Source organism: Populus euphratica, unplaced genomic scaffold (genome assembly GCF_000495115.2).
Source record: "Populus euphratica unplaced genomic scaffold, PopEup_1.0 scaffold402.1, whole genome shotgun sequence".
Lineage (NCBI taxonomy): Eukaryota > Viridiplantae > Streptophyta > Magnoliopsida > Malpighiales > Salicaceae > Populus > Populus euphratica.
The window spans coordinates 72576-93296 of record NW_011500295.1 but is presented as its reverse complement, the minus strand read 5'-3'; the positions used below and the strand labels follow the sequence as shown (position 1 = coordinate 93296).

General features: G+C 33.3%; 2 protein-coding genes and 1 long non-coding RNA gene across 5 annotated transcripts; 1 reads left to right on the top strand and 2 right to left on the bottom strand.

Moving 5' to 3' along the window:
• The first annotated feature begins 2908 nt into the window (after nucleotides 1-2908).
• Nucleotides 2909-8909, top strand: LOC105113300 (Ubiquitin-conjugating enzyme family protein). The gene is made up of 11 exons (XM_011009425.1): nucleotides 2909-3021; nucleotides 3202-3267; nucleotides 3351-3418; nucleotides 3594-3627; nucleotides 3841-3910; nucleotides 5320-5377; nucleotides 5769-5897; nucleotides 6107-6198; nucleotides 7523-7601; nucleotides 8347-8425; nucleotides 8569-8909. Exons 1-11 carry the CDS (start codon nucleotides 3015-3017, stop codon nucleotides 8643-8645), a joined length of 759 nt encoding a protein of 252 aa, XP_011007727.1. The 5' UTR covers nucleotides 2909-3014; the 3' UTR covers nucleotides 8646-8909.
• On the bottom strand, nucleotides 3479-3647 carry LOC105113299 (uncharacterized). The gene is made up of 2 exons (XR_839926.1): nucleotides 3567-3647; nucleotides 3479-3535 (listed from the first exon to the last, which is right to left on the bottom strand). It is a non-coding gene; the product is annotated as an uncharacterized LOC105113299 (long non-coding RNA).
• Nucleotides 8910-9329: 420 nt separating the features above from the next.
• On the bottom strand, nucleotides 9330-17725 carry LOC105113298 (Amino acid dehydrogenase family protein). 3 transcript variants are annotated; one of them, XM_011009422.1, is made up of 16 exons: nucleotides 17472-17725; nucleotides 16022-16655; nucleotides 15592-15721; nucleotides 15267-15468; nucleotides 14942-15028; nucleotides 14783-14842; nucleotides 14603-14689; nucleotides 13251-13322; nucleotides 12942-12997; nucleotides 12569-12654; nucleotides 12059-12149; nucleotides 11815-11972; nucleotides 11617-11708; nucleotides 10968-11048; nucleotides 10423-10481; nucleotides 9330-9782 (listed from the first exon to the last, which is right to left on the bottom strand). In XM_011009422.1, the coding sequence occupies exons 2-16, from the start codon at nucleotides 16581-16583 to the stop codon at nucleotides 9707-9709; spliced, it is 1899 nt and encodes a 632-aa protein (XP_011007724.1). In that variant the 5' UTR covers nucleotides 16584-16655; nucleotides 17472-17725; the 3' UTR covers nucleotides 9330-9706. The 3 variants fall into 3 exon arrangements, with proteins under 3 accessions (XP_011007724.1, XP_011007723.1, XP_011007725.1); XM_011009421.1 differs by having other exon boundaries at nucleotides 10423-10496; nucleotides 17472-17723; XM_011009423.1 differs by having other exon boundaries at nucleotides 10423-10496; nucleotides 15592-15703; nucleotides 17472-17723.
• Between the last annotated feature and the right edge of the window lie 2996 nt (nucleotides 17726-20721).

The window sequence follows — 20721 nt, the reverse complement described above, 5'->3', positions numbered from 1 at the left end:
TTATTCAATTGAAAACCACACACAAAAGAGGTTCCAATTAAATTATAAATTGTTAATATGATTACATTAGTTATCTTATTCGATTAATACTAATACTTGTAAATCTTGTTAGACATTCATGATTATAACTTATGTTAACAACAAATCAAGTTCCTTTTATAGCTCAGGTCAAAGTTATGCCATACAGTTGAGCTATAAAAGTGCCAAGTATTTATTGTACCAAGTGTTATATAATATAAATCTAGATTAATCATTTAACAAGCAAAGTATCAAAAAGTGAACAGGATAACAAATACAAAACATATTGGTATCAAACATTGAAATCCATGTTAAGTTTACATTATATTTATTCTTACACCATTAGTGTAACCTTTTCACCTTGACATAATAAACTTAACTAAACATAATGAAAGAAAGAAAAATAAATAAACAACATAAGAACATAAATAAGATAAAATTTAACTAAGTAAAGGAAAGGAAATGAAAGGTATAAACTTGATATTAATAAAAGCAAAACATAAGCAATACAAAGAGAGAAAGCAAGAGCATGATCTTGATCTGGAAACCAAGATGCCTAAATGCATGACAAATGTCTCCTTTTATAGGCCAAAATTAGAAACTATTGATTTGATGACTAATTGATGAGTGGGTGACCAACTATTGACTTGATGATAGTCCTTATCTTCTCTTGTCTACCCAAAACATCATTGATAATGTCAGAATTAGAACCACTTGAAAACATAAAAGTTTTAGGAAATTGTCTCAGCTTTCCAGGAAAAAATTGAGGTCATTTAAACTTTTAGAACTTCAGATATAGGTCAAAAACTAAACAGTGTTCGGGCTGCAGGACAAATTCAAACTCCAGATATAAAAATGCACTTTTAAGTACTAATCAAACACAACACCTATTTGTTAACTTTTGCTCATACTTATTTCCAATTACCTTAATTTTTAAAGTTGAAAGTGTGTTTCCATGTTGAGCTGCAACTTGTTCACCATATTAGTAGATACAATATTAACACAAACACAACTATCAATGACATCACAAACTTTTCCAATTAATGTGGTCTACGATGAAAAAAGTTAACACCCTCCTTATTATTACTAGAGGAACCAATTTTAGTGTCATTCTCATCATCACCACCTTGATTTTTATATCATTGAAAACGCTCCTAGAGTTGCTAGAGTTGCCTTCTTATTTCTTCCATTTCAAGAGTATGGATGTCCCTCTCAAATTCTTATGACATCCATGAACAATCATGGTTGTAAATCTTAAGCTCTAATACTAACTTGATATAGGGATGGTATGGATATCACAAAGTAACATGTCACTCACACAAATGATATTTTTTCCCTCACCACTCTAGGGTACAAAACTATAACAATACATATTTTTGACTCCCTAGAAATGCAAACTATAACAATAACTTTCTATTAAAAAAAAAAAAAACTTAAATGCATGTATAGTTGGACAATTTGAAAAGATCATATTCTAAACTTGAGAACCACATAAGATAATCTTATTTTTCCATGCAATGAAAACATGAAAATCCAGGCTTAAAGTTAGCCTATTGGCTGATAGTAAACTTCACCAAAAACTTCACTCATTTGTATTGTCAACCCAAGCTCAAATAGCTCATCACCAAAGGGATCATTTGACACTTCAATGTTAAAAAGACCTAAAAAAGACCTAGGTCAATCTAGGCTAAACTTTCAAATCAATGACTCGGGTTCTAATACCTGAATTATTCTATAGAAGACAAACTAAAAAAATCATGAAGTCAAATTTTTGATTAATAAAATATTAAGGAATGAAATTCAAAAAGAAAGTTTCAATAAAAAAGAGATCTAAAATATAACAAATAGCAATTAAGAAAATAAAGGGTCAAATTTAAAATAAAATAAAATAAAATAAAATGTTGAGAGATGAAATAAAAAAAAAATTAATTAAGAAAAATAGAAAAATAGCAATCAAAAGAATATCATTATATGAGTGACATGTTACCTTGAGATTTTAAAAAATCTCAATTCTATGATTTAAAATAGAACAAGTAAATATAAAAAAGAATATAAACTAAATCCAAAAGAAAAATAAATGGAGGAGGAGTTATTTTTAAACTTTGCATATCCATGCACAAAAATCAAGAAGGAAAGAAAAAAAAAGTTATCAACGCCAAACAAAAAGAGCATTGGTTATACGCATTATCAAATGATGAAGGAGCTGTTGTAAAGATTCAAATGTTTTCACACTAGTGTTTGACCACTTAAAAACATAACACATGTAGTCCCAATAACATGAACGTTGGGCATTCGCGTGAACAACATGCATCATTAGTTTTTAATATTAAATAATATTTTATATATACTAAAATGTCAAATTGCTCATGATCAATTCGATAATAATAATTAAAAAAAACCTATAATAAAAAAAATTAAAGAACTCTTGGATGCAAGTTTAAGATAATTTGAATTCAAGGACAATATAATCATTTTACTTTGCTAATTAAAATAGAAAAGACAAAGCAACCCTTAGTTTAGTAAACTAGTTTCATTTTTATTTTATTTTTGCTTTGAAAATTATTTTAGTTATTTCACTTTATTAAAAAAATTACCTTATTACCTTTATTATCAATTTTTTTTATTGAGATGGACAAATTAGTAATTTCATTGTTTAAATTTACAATGCTAATAAATATAGAGTTATGATAAAACCTCCTTCCCTTTTTTTAGTAGTCATATCTATACAATAATTCAAACTTTATTATTATTATCGAAGAAAAATCATATGAGTAGATAAATAAATGAAACATTTAATAATTTCTTAGGTAACAAAACTTTAATAAATAATTTTTTTTTTTAAAAAAACACACACTCTGGATCCGGTTTGTTTTAAATCCCGGGCCAAGTTGATTTTAATAGGTTAGGTTTTTGCTTTGTCGAGTAGTCGGCATTAATCTTCTGGAGAAACAGAATAGAGAGAGATTAAAATCCAATAAAAAAGCGAATTATCGACCATGACTGGTAATTTCCTTTGATTTTCTTAATGGCTTTTTTGAATATATTGTTTATGATTAGATATATGTGTTGGTTGATAATCAGTTCCTTCCCAGTAGAGAAGAAGTGTTGCGTTGGGCTGCAGCAATGGGGCATGTTTATATCTATGTGTTAAGAACTGATTGATTGAATAAAATGAATTGGCAGACTATGGACAGGAGCAGGAGATGGAAATCGAAGCATTGGAAGCCATACTTATGGATGAGTTCAAAGGTACTTTCTTTCTTTCTTTCTTTCTTTCTTTCTTTCTTTTTTGGTTTTTCCCAACGAAACAAACTAATGATATGCAATGGCAGAAATTCATTCTAGCGAGAGTGGCTTAAACACTTCTAATCGTTGCTTCCTAATAACAATATCTCCACAGGTGGGTTGGTTTGTTCTTACTTTACATGCATTCTGTCAGATTGGATCTCTCTTCAAGTTATTTTTTTGTATATTAGCACTGGCTGGAAAATATTAATTTGCTTGTTTTTCTTCATATGTGATTACTTTGCTCTGTGGTCTCTTCATATGTGATTACTTTGCTCTGTGGTCAACAGGATGATGACACGGATGAGTCTACTGACATTCCAGGTTATTCTCTTTATTTTGGTGCGATAAACATGTTTGATTTTTTCTAGATCAGTAGAATGAATTATCCCAGCATCCTACAGAATTTAAGAAACTTCCATTGTCATCTTGTTAAATTCAACTTCATGTTTGGCTTTTATGACTGTTTTGGTGGGTGCCTTCCTTTGATCAGATTTGAGTATTTATTTATTAAGTTCTTTCCCATTTCCTTTGCAGTTCAGCTAGGTTTAGTTTTCTCCCACACTGAAAAGTATCCGGATGAACCTCCACTTTTGAACGTGAAGAGGTTAGTATGTACATGTTACAGACATTCCTATGTGGAGGTGTTCCTTTCATGATCTAGTGTTCTCTATTTCTATTTAAAATTAAAATGTATTAATTAAAAGAAAATTACTTTCCTTTTTTTCCTTGGAGCTCAACTTTGCTCTCAGTGTGCTTTCCTTGATTTGTTAAATGCTTCTCAAATACCACACAAACATGTAATAGAAAAGGACCACTATTTTCATAGCCACCTTTTTCCGACCTCTGATTGAATTGAAAGATTAAAAAAGAAGAAAGAGACAACTAAGAGAGGGAGGAGGTGAAGACATTAGAGGCACACCTGCCTTGGACCCAGATTATAATGTTTATAGTTTGCCATCAAGGTTCTGAGCAAATAACAAGAATGCATGAGTATTCATGGACATTCATGGAGTCTCCATTGTTCTGTTAGGTTCGGAATCCTGTATAGGAAAGTTAATAATCAATATCAAGACTGACTTGGACCTAGAAAATTGACTAAAGTGCCAAAATACAGAAGGAAATTGTGGTTGCAGAATTACCAAAACTTGAAACAATCAGATAATTTGACCATGAATCAGTAAGGTACATTATTGAAAGACTATTCATGATGCCTCACTTGCACTACTCCCAAATCACTAGGAGAAGCTGCATTTACCTATCTGAAAATTGTAAGAAAAATTAGCTTCCCTTTTCCATGGTTGCATCAACTTTTTTACATGTCTGTGCTACATTGTTGCTTCCACTGCTGCACTGTCATCTCCAAAATCTAGTTACAACCTGCAGCTCATAAAAACGCTGTCAGTGAGAGTGGTACAGCAACCAGGTTACCTGCTGCAAAAGTGACTAGATATACAGTTATTGCTTGCTCCCGGTTTCTTCTTCTGTAGTCTCTATGTCAACCTTGATATTTCTTTATGATGACAACGCAACGGAAATTCTTTGCAAATTCATTGTGGCTTGTGCATGGATCTTAATTTTCATGAAACAGAAATTCCTTGGTGTTTTGCAAGTATACTGCTTTTCTTTCCTTTTTTTCACGTTTATTTTCATTATTTTTATTATAAGCACTGACAGGACATCAAGCCATAGAGGTAGCCAGCCTGCACTAAGTGCTACTTCGCAAGTATTCTTTTCACTCATAAAAAAAGCCTGACCTACAAAAATATAATGCTCATAGAAAGATTGTTGAGTTCTTGTCTGTATGCTAAACGTTCAAATGCACTCAGAAAGTGTTTAAACCACCTATCATGCTAAAGCCAGTTGATGGGCTGTGTGGTGCAAGTGCTGGGTGATACTTAAGTAACATGGATCAAAATTACTACTGTCAAGTGATAAAACTATGAACTATAATCGAACTATTATATAGATGAACCATGTCTAGAGACGTCTGATTGTTGTTCCTCTCTGTTCCAGCATACGAGGTATCCAAGTAGATGATCTTAAAACTTTGAAGGAAAAGCTTGAGCAAGAGGTAATTGAACTCAATATATTTATTTTTTACTGTACCTTTTAAGAATGAAGTCAAGCTAGGTATCATACTTCTGATAGAGCTGTGTCTAACAATTTCTTATGCTTGGAAGTGCTGAGGAATGTTAATGCACTTTATTCATGATGTGTTACCTGGGACAATGATGGGTAAATACAACAGAAAAATCCTCAAAAACCACTTAAGAAGAGCAAGAACTGAGATGGAATGTGCCACTGTGAAAGTGTAAATTCTGTAGTGCAGCAAAGTATTGAATCCTCTGAATGTTTAAGCTGTTTGTTTTTGTTTGGTAAAATGTGTATACTGTAAAGTGAATACACAATTCAGGAAACTGTGAGGTTTTGCTAATAATTTGACTTGATAATATGCTTCACAGGCATCTGAAAATCTTGGTATGGCGATGGTCTACACACTAGTTACGTCTGCTAAAGAGTGGCTGTCTGAAAGATACAGTCAAGATACCAGCAATGAGGACATTGAAAATGAAGAGGCAGCAAAAGATGATGTATGGATTCCTGTGTTCTGATTTTTTTCTTTTTTGTTGGCAGTATTCTTACTAGATTTAAGTGAAAACATGATATAGCATTCCAAGATATGTCCACTAGATCTCAAAACCTTATCATATCACTGTGCATTGATAATTTCAGATGTTTGCCGTTGTCCTTATTTTTATTTTCTTAAGCAGCCACTTCATACCTATTCATCTATTTACAGGTAATTGTACCACATGGAGAACCTGTGACTGTCGAGACATTTCTGGCTTGGAGAGAGAGATTTGAAGCAGAGTTGGCCCTTGAGCGAGCCAAGTAAGTTCTATTATTTGATCCCTATTTCAGGGTCAAGGTTCCATTCCATTTTTGTTATTGGGATATGTTTCTTATCCTTGAAATCTTATGGTTATCCACAGCTTGGAAACAAAATCATCCCATTTTTTGTTCTTGTCGTTGTTGTTATTGTGTCATGGTGTTTTTTTAACCCTAAATAAAATTTGTTAGTTGGCATATCTACCGTTTTTTCATACAGTATGGAGCTAGTAGATAGGGTTGCCTATTATTTTCATGAGGAGTTGAGAGAATTTAATAATTTCTGTGAGACTGACTACCTTTGACATGGTTTGATTGCAAAACTCAAGTTGCAAATTGATGCTACAAACTGATAGTTGAACAATTTTAGAACTCGATGGGTCTAAAACAAACCATTACTAATTGAGATATGGTTGCTGCTTCTCATTTTGCTTTTCTGTTAATGTTCATTTTGAAAACAATTGGAGAGAGGAATGTGGGTCAAACCTTGAAGAAGTTGGCATCATTTGCTACTTTTAGGAGGTACCATTCAAAATATTTTTTGTTGCTCTCACGAGCAAGAGAATTGCGACTTCATGCTAAGCAAAAGATTAATCGTACAGTAGACTCATCATGCATTAGTATGGAAAACCCACCTATAGGTTCTATCAGCTTATATAAAGAACAGAAGAGAAAAGAAGAGAAATAAAGGTGCTTGTTCATTGGAGTTTGCCAAGACAAGTTGTGGGACTTCAACGATAACAGGTTTCATTTTAAATGCACTACAAGAGTGAAGTGGTTGGTTCATCTCATTGAAGAAGCCTTCTTTTATGTTCATACTATTCCATAGAGGTGTCATGAAATTCCAAGCACTTCCCAAAGCTTGAATGTTTGATAGATGACCACTTCTATGTTTCGGATATGCAACAGAAACTGCGTTTTGTACCCAAAATGACCTTTAAAATTACTCTATCTAATGGTAAGAGCATTTTGGTATAAAAGGTGATTTGTGTAATATTTTCTTGAATAGCTTGCTACGTGGTTTAAATCACAAACAATCTAGAATCCTTCTTCTTATTCCAAGTGATATTCTCCATGTTATGGGCAATACATAGTTGAGTCATTTGTTTAGTAGATGTCTTTTTATGTTTTATATAGCAAGCATGTGATGCTGCTGTGTAAGGAAAAAGTGGATACGCAGTTTCAGATGATTTTCTTCTACATTTCACCGCACAAATAACCATGTGCTGCATTTTATGAAACTCTTTTCTTAGATTATAATCATATCACTGGAATAATTCTTTGTTCAGTCATTAATTCATGACTAATGGCTGGGACCATTTTTCAGGCTGATGCCTGAGTCTGCTCTCACAGCCCCAAAGGAGAAGAAGCTTACAGGCAGACTGTGGTATGAAAGTGGAAAAGCGGTATGCTACCCCCAACTTTTCCTCCCTCTCATAAAGTGGATGCATAATTCAATTTCCCATGTTAGGATTTGATAGTATTCCCAAAATGTGCACTTAATAGACTGCTCTAAACTATAGCATCTAAAGTATCTAGCATCTCTGATGATGTATGGTTTCTCAGTGGCTGAGCTGTAGCAGTCATCCTGTTCACTATTATTGCTTTGCTACCTGCGTTAGAGATGATATCCCATTTGCTCAATTTCAACTAATGATAGAATGATGCTTAATTAAGTTTGAAATGGATGGTTAAATAACATTATTCTTTTTCCCCCAGTGCTAGCCCTTCGCTGGTGAAATTTTATTTTAGGTCAAGAAATATAAATCAAGATGAACCATCAATTCTCTTTGACGTCATTAATTCATCCTTTCATTGAGCAGGCTATTTCACTTGATTAAAGGCATTTTATTAACATTTGAGATCAACTCTGATTTATATTGCTAGCACTGGGATGGCTATTGATTGTCATTTTTACTGGCCATTCCAAATCACAGACCCAAGTCCATAAGATAAAAGCAATGTAGTTTCTCAAAAATAATTTGAAGTCTCTCATGCATCTTTTGCTGGCATATATCAATAGCAAGTTTGGTTCCACTCTAGATGTCTATCATAGAGATGGCTTGATGTTTAGATAGAAATTGCATTCTAATTTCAAACTGAACCTCTTTTATGCTAAAAGGTAAATAACATGCTGAGTCCCTTTTGCAGAAAGGTGCTATAGCAGTCAATGAAGGATCTGACGTTGAAGACGAGGAAGAAATTGATTTTGATGATGATGATTTTGAAGGTGATTCTTTATCTTCTTAGTCTGCTATTCATAGTTTTGGCATTTTATAGGCATGGAGATTTTATTTGGTAACTTGAACTTCAATGTCGGAACTTAATCATATGCATCCTGTTGAACTTTGTCCTTTCTTTATATAATGGCAGATGATGAAGAAGATATGCTTGAGCACTATCTGGCAGAGAAATCCGACTCTTCTCACTCTTCAAGGAAAGCTGCTTAAATAACAGTATTTGGTGTTGTAATATAGGTTATTGAAGGCAAAGAGTGTATGAGCAATAAATTTTTGGGCGTTGTCCTACACATATTTATCTCCTTTTCCCCTATGTATTTAATGTGTGAGGAAGAGGGTTGTGTAGATCAGAGTGATTTCCTTCTGTTCAAGTGAGGGGTTACTGGAGATGTAATTCAGAATTTAGAACAAGTTCAGAAAAATCTTGCACGTTAATCGAAGTGCTCAATTTGCTAAGTTAATCCATTACCACTACATGTGGACGTTGTTACTGGCAGAAAAACGTGAAAATAAAGTCATGGAAAGCAGCGACGGTGTCTCATCTCCAGCCTTCCAAACCTCTCACAATGCTCAATCTCGAGCTCCAGCACTTGAAGTAAGGCTTCACCCCAATAAATGGGAACCTAGACTGAAGATGCAGATTCGCTATGGCTGACAAACAGCAAGGATCTGTTCGTTCTCTACTGTCTGAGATGGAGCTCCTATGGAGGAAGGAGAACATCCTTTTCTTGCGCCACTAGATACATGTAAATGACAGCATTTTTCCACTTGTCGAGCTGGTTAAAAATTACTCCAGCATGACATAGAATTCATGAATTAAGTGTGTTCTTGGTTCTAAATCCATGTTCAAGTTACTAGTTGAAAAGATCAGAATATAACGCGAAGGAGAGAACATTTTTCTCAAAGAATAGCAACGATGAATGATTTTATTTCTAATAACAGTAGTAGAATATTTCACATGACTGCAACATCTGGATTGATTAATGGGTCCAGAATAGAACACACACCCCTTTGGGCTCTGGCGCCCATCTATTATACCACCACTAGATCTAATTTTTACAATAAATATGTTGTAATAAACCCCCCCACCAATTATCATTTTGTGTCTCGGTTGATATTACACGAGTCGAGATACAGATCTTGGATCTTCCCTGGCATTAAGGATCCGCACGACCTTGCTGCTAATGATCACTTGTTTGTGCCAAGGAGTGCCGCCTTCAGAGATCATAGAACTTTAGTGAAGCATGTGAATTATATGTTATCCTTGACTTCTATACGCATCCTTGATCAGACATAGCTTGAGCAATGGTTAGAAAAGCAGAGATGACAGCTCCGTGCACCAACGCCCTGAGAAGAACAAAAGATGAAGAGGCAGATAAGGAAAATAATATATCTCTCGTGTTACAGGCTCAAAATAATTTCATGTATCGCATCATTTTGGCCTTTGGTAGTCTGTAGAATCTCCCTACAACGAAACTAACAAAACCAAAACACTGATGCGTCTAAACTAATTTCAGTGAATGGGTTTTTTTAAACCTATCACTAATGAAGTCACTAGACGTGTTCTCAATTCATGAATTTGTGGACTGTAAACAACATCATGAAACCTTCACGGTTTCAACTTTTGAAGAGCGGGAATTCAAAAAGTGCTTGTAGTAGATTGAACCAAGTCACCAAACCATCAGCTCTTCTAACTGTAGCGTCTCAAAACTGTCAACTTCTTGTTAAATTTAGACTCTCAAGGAGAACATCTCAATAACTAGATTCTGATACATAGCACACCATGTGATAACATCATATAGTAAGAAACAAAAATCAAATACTCCTTGCATAATAATATAAATCATGAAACATGAGCGCTCTCAAGTTGCTCTACATAAGAATTTTCGGACACTCATTCTCCCAACTGCTTGCTATGGGTCGCTTGGATCACAACTCATAAAAGACAAAATTTTAGACATGATAATGCCAGTAGGAAGACACTTACTCAGGACTCTCCTTTTGGTAGCCAAAATCGTTTGCTGCTTTCAGGGCTCTTTGGTAGATCTGTTTCATTGCTTCCTACCATTAGGAGGAGTAATAGGAAAATCCACATAAAATATGTCAATAAAAAGAAAATCCAACCAAACTAAAATGTATAATGTTCATCAGTCATCAGAAAGTAGAATATAGGAATAAAGTACAACTAACAACCCACAAGGAGCAGATCCACCTACTGAACCCCAACACAGACCTGAACACTAGTCATTATGTGGGGTACTGTAGCGAGAAGGATCCCTTATGAACACTTTAGGCCACTTCAAACATTATTGCAGTCTGGACCAGAAATAATATTTTACAACTTTGAGTTGATTAATTTGGAGTCATTTCAGAAGGAAATCTGAAGGAGGTGGTTCTTGCAAGCAGATGACATAATAGCTTCTCCGTTGAGCACAAAGCTCCAAGCTCCAACATTGAAAAAACAAAAATACCCATTCCAGCTAGAAAATATTCAAAACAACATGAAAAAATATAAAAGCAAAATAGCCTTACCTGCAATTTAGATTCAAAGTCCTCAGGTGACCAGTTCAGCAAATTGCACTCATGGTTCAACTCAAGCTCCCCAGCAACAACCTGCACCCAGGTGTATTACTGATTTAGCACATATAAATAGGCTGAATAAAATTGTGAAGACTCAAACCCATCTTGCACAAACAACAATGATAAATTGACCAGTCTTAACAATACACCTTCAACTTTCTAACATAGATTGCAAGTGCAACACAGCTTTGAGACCATATTTGGCCAAAGCTACTCTTGACGAAACTAGTCAACCCTATTTCAACAAATAACAAAACCTGGCTTGCGGCAACCTTTTGTGGGACAAAAGTCCAAAGAGGTCCTCCATCAAGCTCTGATCTTTAGAGAAGTTGAAACTATAATGATTATTCAAGTTTCAATGATTTTTGACTCCTAAGCCCCTGGACTTCTACAATCTTTTGAATAGTTACCACATACAAAAAAATAAAGGAAACAAGCCCACTTCATAATCATGATAAGATGCATATCTTTTCTGAAGGTATGCTCGGTCAACATTCATCCCCATAGCAAGGGCGGAGTCATAACATGTCAAACAAAATTCATGACATTGTTCAACGTGTATTGAATATTATTCGTGCACAAGTTAACGGGAATAACTTACCCCTCCAGCACCAGCTGCTATAGCAGGAGCAATGAGAACATTGGCTTTTTTCAAAACATCAACAGCTTCAGGAGTACAAGGCATGTTTGAACCTAAGAAACAGAGAATATTGCAGAGTCCCTATCAATTGATGTGAAAGTTGAAAGTCATGAAGGAGTAAATATTAATGCTTAAAGGGATTATGCTGGGAACTCCTACCTTCAACGAGGAGACGACAGCCTGAGTTAACCAGACTAATGGCATCAGATTGATCAATTTCATTCTGGTAACCACAAGGAAATGCAACATCACACCTTTCACTCCAAGGTTTTGCTTCGTCATAGTACTTAGAACGAGCATAAGTCTTTGAGTAGTCTCTGTAGATTCCAAATTTATAATAACACCATAAAATGTTAACAAATCAACTAAGCAACAAGATTAATGGTGACTAAGGAAAACACACCTCAAACTTCTCTGCTGCGCTTTGATATCTCTGAGAAAAGATATTTTCACATAATCAAATCCATCCTCATCCACCAAGTATCCCTTTGAATCTGTCCAATATTTTGATACATGTTACAAGAGTAGCTACTCAAATAATCCTCTGCAGCAAAACCTCAACCGCATTATAGCCATTAACCCCTAAATATCAGAAACACTGAAAGTGGAATAACTTAATAAACAAAATTGTGACAAGAAATAGAAAGCTTTTTCCGTATTTTTATGTTTTTTTTATAAGATACAAGATAAAAGACCTGCAAAACCTTGAAGGCATCACTCCTCCTGCAAGTCTTCTAAAGATGTTGGAAGAAACACTTTTGAAAGATGCAGTTATGGTCTTATAGAATTGTGAATTGTGATGATCAACATAGCTTGTTCTTGTTGAGGTATTTTGACTTGGGAACTAATTTGGCATGCTAGAGCCCATCACTCAATTTGATAGTTTAAAATATTCACTGACAACTAAACGTACCTGATACTGTGATCGGAAGGGCACCATAAGCAATAAGCTTCTCTAGAACATGCATTGTAATCTTTCCAGAACCACTTACAGCACATCTGAATGGGAAATTCAGAAATGAACAAACAAATAAATGCTCAAATTTTGCAAAAGCAGCTCAGCATCAACTAAATGCTTTATTCAGTATATTAAGCAGCTAATAAGCCCAATACAGGTGAGAAATATTCAGATATTTGCAAGAATCAAACGCAATCATGTTTCAAACACAATACATCTCACTGCATTATAGTGAATGTAAGAATATATTCCTATTGGCCTATACTATGCCATTAACTTGAGGGATATTGACATCAACAGTAACAAGTTTTCAGAGTAAGGGAGGAACCTTAGTCCTTTGATTTCTTTATTCATGTCAGCAAGCATAAGCTGCACAAAGAAAACCTGCAAAAGCATGACAAATTTGTTAGATATTAAGATACTTAAACAAGAGTAATACAGTGAGTTCATTAAACTCACTAAGAAAACAATTATGAAGTAAACCAGAGAATAAATCATTTCACACACAGGAAACAATCTCAAACTATGGCAAAACAGAGAATAAAGACTGTTCACACATGGATGCACACAGCTATAAATCACAAAACTTAAAAACGTGCACATGTAGTATCTAAGAGTTTGATAGGAGAATCATTACCAACCCATAGCCAGTAGCTTCAGTTCGAAGGCTAGAGCCAGACCAAAATATCCTCGGCCCTGTAAAACTTCCCTGCATGAGTTAGGCATGAATATGAAGGAAAAGATAAGTCTCTTTCCATGATGAATACTAACAAAACAATAAATTTGAAGCACTTATAATGTAAAATGAAAGGTATTAGACAACAATATAAATCATATCTTGAGATTTTACCTAATTCCTTAAGCTTTTGAGTTGAGATGGTTCTTTGATATAGTATTGGAGTCTTGATGACCAAACGGTTATGAGTTCGAATCTCACCACATCCCTTCTCTTTTCTAATTAAAAATTAATTAATAGCACAAGATAGTGCAGACCCGTGTGCAAGTTTCAAGCCCAAAAAGCTTTCACTTAAAGGGGTGTATTAGAAAATAATATAAATCATATTTTGGTCACCTAATAGTTTAAAATTTTGGGTTGAGATGGTTTTCTAACAGAAAATATATTAAGGTAAGCCTTGCAACTCTAAAAAAAATGGGGGAAAACTTGTATACAAGGAAGCTGCAAGAAAAATGCATCTCACATAATGAAGTTTTAGTATAGTTAGATTATCTAGAACAAGCAACCTTCAGTTCGACTTTAAGGCTCACTTTTATCCTAAGAAGAGGCAGTATTCTCAATTTGATTTTAAAAGGAGGAAAGATGCTTGTCTAAAGGTAGAAAACGAAGGACTAAGATTTTGAATCAATTATAATAGATATGGACATGATATAAGATTCTAACAAGAACAATTCTCAGTCCCAATTCATTGTGAACTAGAGTTCCTAAACATAGCTATGGGTTAGAGAAATCATTTTTTCCCTATGCACTTACATCTAGTCATAGTTTAATAAAGTTCCAGAAGGAAAAAAATTTCAATTGAAAGCTCTATAATCTCTCCTCGTCTATTTTTAACTTTTTTCCCTCAATCTTCACAACCTCCTTCACATGCAAACATGACAATCAAGGGAGAAAAGACATGCAAACCTTCTGACATTCACAACATTTTAAGTATTCATTAATCTTTAAGAGCATCCAATTCAATAACAACCAGAGAGTGAGAATGCAACAATCTTCAAAATTTATCTCTCAATGATGCAGTTCTTTACAAGGTAGGATAGTTTTCCTTGCCTTTGCATCTTCAATCAGCCAATGATATAGAGGGCCTAGCTGATTGGAATGCTCTTTTATTTGTTTCTTGGGTTTCGTTTTCCTTTTTTGGGGGATGCTTTTGTATTCCAGTATTGTTCATTCACTTCTATTTCTTTAAATAAAATAATCTGCTCTGTGAAAGAGGGGAGAAACAAGCACTAGAGAAGGAAAAGTAAACGTACCTGAAAATGACCTGCTAAGCGTCTATATTGTCCAAGTAGATACCCCATTTCTCTTGTACCAACACCCATCTCCTCTGATGGAAGGTCCTAAAAGTTACAAGATGAAATCAGAACAATAGAACCATGACTGAGCAATTAGACAGTAAAACAATTAAAGCAATAAAGTCTTCTTCTACTTGCCTTGTCCGGACCTAGATATCTATAGATCTCATTCATGAAACTTTGGCAGAAGCGCATAATCTGTCAGTGAAGGTTTCATAAAAAAACATATTAAAAACTTTCAGAATTTCTGAGAATTACAAATGAAAATGATCGCAACGTAGAATGAACCAATGCCACCTCATTGTCAGTTTTTCCTTTTGGATCAAAATCACTTCCACCAGCAGCCCCTCCTAGTCTGTATGGTGATAAGGCATTCTTTAATGTCTGCAGCAAAGTAGAGAGCATGACATAATGTAGCATCTGCATGAGTTTTGCCCTCTTATTATATAGGACAAGTTAGATCAATCCATTTCAGTTTCTAGTGTTCTAAAAAAATATTTTCTGCTTCATGCCCATCAGTTTAGAAGGGAGAAATGTAAAATGCTTGGCAAAGTTTCATCACGATTTTGGGACACAAAACTACAGAAGACAGTCCACTGAAGACAATAAATACAATGAGTACCTGTCCAAAACCAAGAAACTTGGCAATGCTTAAGTTCATTGATGGATGGAAACGAATACCACCCCTACATGGACCCAATGCCTGGTTAAAATGCACCCGAAAACCTCGATTGACATGTGTCTCACCCCTATCATCCACCCAAGGCACTCGAAAAACAAGCATGCGTTCAGGTTCTAATAAGCGTTCCATGATGTTGACGTAACTGAAACAAAGTAAAGTCACTTCATGAGGATACCAGATAACTTTGACTTGAACTCCTTTTCACTTTTGAAGGCTAAAAAACCAAGAAAGAAAATTAGAAATGCTTTGCTATATGGTAACTTACTGAGAATTTTTTGCAATAACTCTGTCTAAAGCATGAACAGCTTCCTGCACTGATTGTATGAACTCAACCTCATGAGGATCCCTTTTAAGTGCAGCTTCAACAATAGATCCAGCTGTTTTTGACATAAGAGCTTCATTTACGGAACATTGTCATGAAATGGACAAAAGGTATATTTCAGCAAGAAAGATTACAAAAAAGAAAAACCTTATGATAGAATAATGCAGTCACAAGAATGGTTCAACACACACACACACACACACACACACACACACACACACACACACACACACACACACACACACACACACACACACACACACACACACACACACACACACACACACACACACACGTATGCATCCAACAAAACCACTTGTTAAAATCTTAAAATCCACCCTTGAGAGAAGAAAATCATGGATAAGCAACCAACCTTTTACATAAATAGTTTTATCGACCACAATCTTATCCTTGGAGGCCATCTGCAGACGAAGAGCCTCTTTGTGAAGCAAACTATTGTTATGCTCTTCCAGTGCACTCATCTGCATATTTCTACTGCCTTCATTCCCATATGGATTTCTTCTATGCTTCCTCCCATACTCTCTACAAACAGAGCAAAATATCCTTGCAGTTCCTTCTTTCACATCCACGAATGCCCACTTGTAGGTATCTGCCCATTCCTCTCTCCATCTTTTGACCACCTTTTTCTTCCTTTTTACTGGTTGTGTCTTTGGCACATCTTGTTCTTCGTTTGAAAATTGAGAAGAAGCCATCATATTCTTGACTTCATCATTGTCCTCAGCAGAATGTTCTCGTGGTCGACCACCCATAATAGGAGTGTTAGCAAATGAATGGTCATCATCTCCATGACCAATTTCCAAATCAATCTCCTCTCCAAGCTCTCTGACCACCAAATGATGCCTCTGTGCTTGCTGAATCAAGTTAATATCATCCATCGTGGAATTCATCCTTATCCCCTCAGCTGGTAGCAACATGCAGCATCACAATCTAACCCACACAGTGCTCCTCTATTTTCAGTTACCAATTGCCTGTTTAATTCTCAGTAACTGTCATCAAAGACTAAATGAGCTTCCAAAAGATGATGAAAAGGGCAAGATAAAGGACAAAAACAAAAAAACTAAGATTTGATTCTCATAAATTTCATTAGGTGACTTCAGAATACATGAACCCCAACCAACTGCAATTTGATAGAACCTAAAACTTGCATGCCTCAGTTACATTCAATAAAAAAACTCGAGGCTTTCTTCTAATGTCAAATTTTTCAGCCAATACAAAAACATCAAACTAGGAACAACACCAGCTATTACATCTTAAAAGAATAGCTGAAACAAAGTGACATAAACCTAGTATCTAATCCAATATCAGAAATGCAATTAACGTTGTCATGTCACGATGACATAAATCCATTTTACACAAAGCATATTGTGTCGCAACAATGAAAAGACCTTTGAACCGCCCACTAACTTCCATTAGCAAAATTCAGCGTTACCATATAATCAAATACTTCCCAATTTAAAGAACAAAAAAACCACAACCAAAAATTGAACTTGGCTAGCTAAAAAAATCAGGCAAGTTTGATTGACCTTTCAATCGTGTTTACTTATCCACCACTAACTACTGCTATAAAACAAGCAAAAAGGGTACCAATAAACACACTCAAAAACAGAAATTTAACCAATACCATCCTTGATTAGTCAACCACTAAACCATCAAAACTACTCAGACACGCAAGGTTTAAGGCCAAATTGAACATGGCTAGAACTTATAAAGGCATAAAGTTGAATTTTTTTCCAAACCCATAAGTTAATTTTAGATTTTGAGCAAAGCCCAGAAGCCTAAATAGAAAAGAGAAAAGAAAGCACCTGGAGAACGAACGGAATGGCAAGGCAAAGTTGCAGTATATAAGGAGTTTGGTTCTCTCCTTCTGGGCTCTAAAAATTTCAGCTTTTCTTGGGTAACAGTCACAGCAGTGATTAGTGAAGGTACTGAATGTTAAGAAAATGAGATCGAGCTGCTTATTGTAAGCGAAGACACGAATCTGCCTGTCTCTTTCAGACTCTTGTTGATCAGTCTCTCTGTTTAAGACATAATATAGCTAATTAAAAAAAAAAAAAAACATTTTTCCCCTTTTCGGTTTTGGGTATTTCTTTTTCCATAAAAACTGATAACCGCAAACTTATTTGCTTAATTTCCTACAAGGGCAAGCAAAAACAGTTTCTTCCAATGAGGAAATTTATACAAAGAAAACTCTGTATTTTAGAGTTGATTTTAAGATTTAGATATTTCGCCGTATCAATAAAATCATTAAAAAAAGAATTTGAATTTTTTTATTTGACAATACATAACTTTTTCTGGGGTCATTCCAATTTTTTTTGGACATAAATAATAAAAAAAATTTCTTTTTTTCTTTTGATACTTTTTGTGATGATAAAAATAATATTTATAAATTGTAGAATTCATGATTTTATGTTCTACGGATCTCTGTAGTTATATCTTATTAACACCCATAAAGAATCTCTAAGAAATTCAAACAATTCTTGCTAAACATGTCTTTGCTCTATTCCCTAAGTTAGTTGTCCACTTTCAGGTTGGACAGTAACAGACACAGAATAATCATTAAGAAGAAGTCCATAACATATCACTAAAGATTTATTGTCGATAATGTAAAGGATGTGGGGGTGGGCAGCTGGTCATATAGATCATGACGATTATACTTTAAACGAAAAATTCATACTCTTGAGTCATTGATAACCAATTAGGTGAATAATAGTACATATAAATGAAAAACATTTAATAAATATTTCATTTGAATGAAAGTGCTTGATATTTAAAATTAATAATTTTTATACAAGGTTGGATAGTTTATGATTCACATTCTTACCTGTAAAAGTAAGGAATATAAAACTAATTCATTATTTAATATGTACTTGAAATTAAACAAGGACATATATATATAAATATTTGATTTTATTAAATATATGAATATATATCATCTCTATATAAAATATTTTTATAAAAAAATAAAATGATTTTTTAATTTTTCCATTAAATTTGAGATATGTTGACTTGATTTATTTATAAAATCCAAACTGAGATTTATACTTTGCAAAAACATGATTTAGATATGAATTACGGAGTAAAATTTGATAATTTGATACTTTAAATAGTATTTTTAATTTGTCTTCAAAGCATTGTTAAAAAAATTTATGGGACATAGGTTTGATTTAATAAAGTTTTATTTTTTACAGGCTTCTCGCATATATAAAAAAAACTTAAGTACTTTTGAGAGAACTTTTTTTAATAAAAAAAATTCATAAAAAGCTTCAACAAAATAAAATATGGTTGATTATTGAATATCATATACTAACATTTGATTCTAAGAGTACAAAATTTTAATGTCTTTTCCCACCAAATTACTACTATACTATATTTGTGAGTTTCTTTTATATTAAAATATTTCTTTATTCAAATAAAATCTACTTATAACAAAAATAGATAAGGTCCATGATGCTTACAAAATTTTTGTTTAGTACTCCACTAAATTTTAAAAATAACAAAATAAAGTATTTATTACATTTTTTTAATATATGTAATTTTATATAAAATTTGATAATTTATAACTAAGTTAATTTCCTTAATTTTTAAAACCACTAAATAAATTGAATACACTCATATAAAAAATTAAGAATGTAAATATTTGAAGATATTATTAAGTTAATAACTAAAAGGCATTGGACAATATAAATGCTTTGATTCACTAGATTAAATGATTAATTTGGTAATGGTGTTTTTTAAATGATTAATTTCCAATTCTTTTAGTTTTTTAAATTTTGGTTTTTATCCTCTTTTTTTTTCAATCCATTGTTAAGAGATAAGAGATGAAGTCACTAGATTTTAATAGTAAAAAAATAAATCATTCTTGACACTAATTATGGTCATGAAAAAAATTATTTTTAATATTAATAAATTTCATTTAATAAGAGAAGTTTCAATGAGGTGTTGTATCAAAATATTGTAACATATTATAGACTTTCTCATCTTTATAAAAACATATTTAACTATTTACTCAAAAGTGATTGTATCAAAATCTAAAAATAGTTATATAATAGAGTTAAATTATATAAAAAAATGATCCATTATACAAATATTAATTAGTTGACTGTATTAATTTAATCATAATCAAAAGACAAAATGCACCCAATATAAATAAATCTTCTCTCTTATATGCAATGGAAAAATACAAAAACCAAACCTCTAAAAATGATAAAAACAAGTACAACAAGAGGTTAATATATTTTCATTGAATAAAAATTAAATAAAAAAATAATATACATGTATATATAACTATATATAGTCCCTTTGTAGAATTTTAAAAAACCAAACCAATAACAACAAATATGAACACTAAGAAACTTGCCAATACATTAGAAGATGATGAATTAGATGAAAGAGGCACTCATAACCTTAGAGCTATTGAGCTTGCGAGGCTTGATGTTTTGATGTTGTAGCATAATCAATATGTGTAGCGTTATTGTTTTTTTTTTTTTAGATTAACGTGGGTGTCCGGGCCAGCTTGTGCGCACCACAACTAATCCCATGGACCTTGAAGTTAACGACCATGTAAGCCTCCAGTGGCCATCATATGAGCAACCAAGGACTCGAACCTGAGATCACAGAGGGAGCAAACCCCTTGATCCCAAGTTCTTACCACTTGGCCACCACCTAAATGGTTTTGTGTAGCGTTATTGTTGTTGAAGGTTGTGAGGTACCTAGTGTGCCTAATAATATAATAATATATAGCTTTTGTTTAAATTAATAATGTTAGACAAAACCATAAAAATATAGTGTGTTCATCATTAGTTTCAACTTAACAAGACTTGTGGTAATAATATCATTAGTGTATAGATTATATGTGATATTGGCTTTGTTTATTTGTGTATATATAATTTATTAATAAAAAGTTTATTTATTTTTAATATTCATTAAATATTTAATTAATGAATCTAAAATAAAGATAAATTTATTGGGACAAAAACATTTATAAAGAAAATTATAACATTGTTATATATAATTATGAGATTTTTATTATATTAAAATATTGTTTTTAATATC

What these genes read in the sequence shown, in the direction of transcription:
- LOC105113298 (XM_011009421.1), bottom strand. Translation starts at nt 16,583, where the DNA reads ATGTTGCTACCAGCTGAGGGGATAAGGATGAATTCCACGATGGATGAT. An exon ending in CTGTCGTCTCCTCGTTGAAG is followed by an intron (nt 11,709 to 11,814) that starts GTAGGAGTTCCC and finishes TCTGTTTCTTAG; the next exon opens with GTTCAAACATGCCTTGTACT. An exon ending in ACTTTGAATCTAAATTGCAG is followed by an intron (nt 10,497 to 10,967) that starts GTAAGGCTATTT and finishes TCCTAATGGTAG; the next exon opens with GAAGCAATGAAACAGATCTA.
- LOC105113300 (XM_011009425.1), top strand. An exon ending in AAGAGGCAGCAAAAGATGAT is followed by an intron (nt 5,898 to 6,106) that starts GTATGGATTCCT and finishes ATCTATTTACAG; the next exon opens with GTAATTGTACCACATGGAGA. An exon ending in TGATGATGATGATTTTGAAG is followed by an intron (nt 8,426 to 8,568) that starts GTGATTCTTTAT and finishes ATATAATGGCAG; the next exon opens with ATGATGAAGAAGATATGCTT.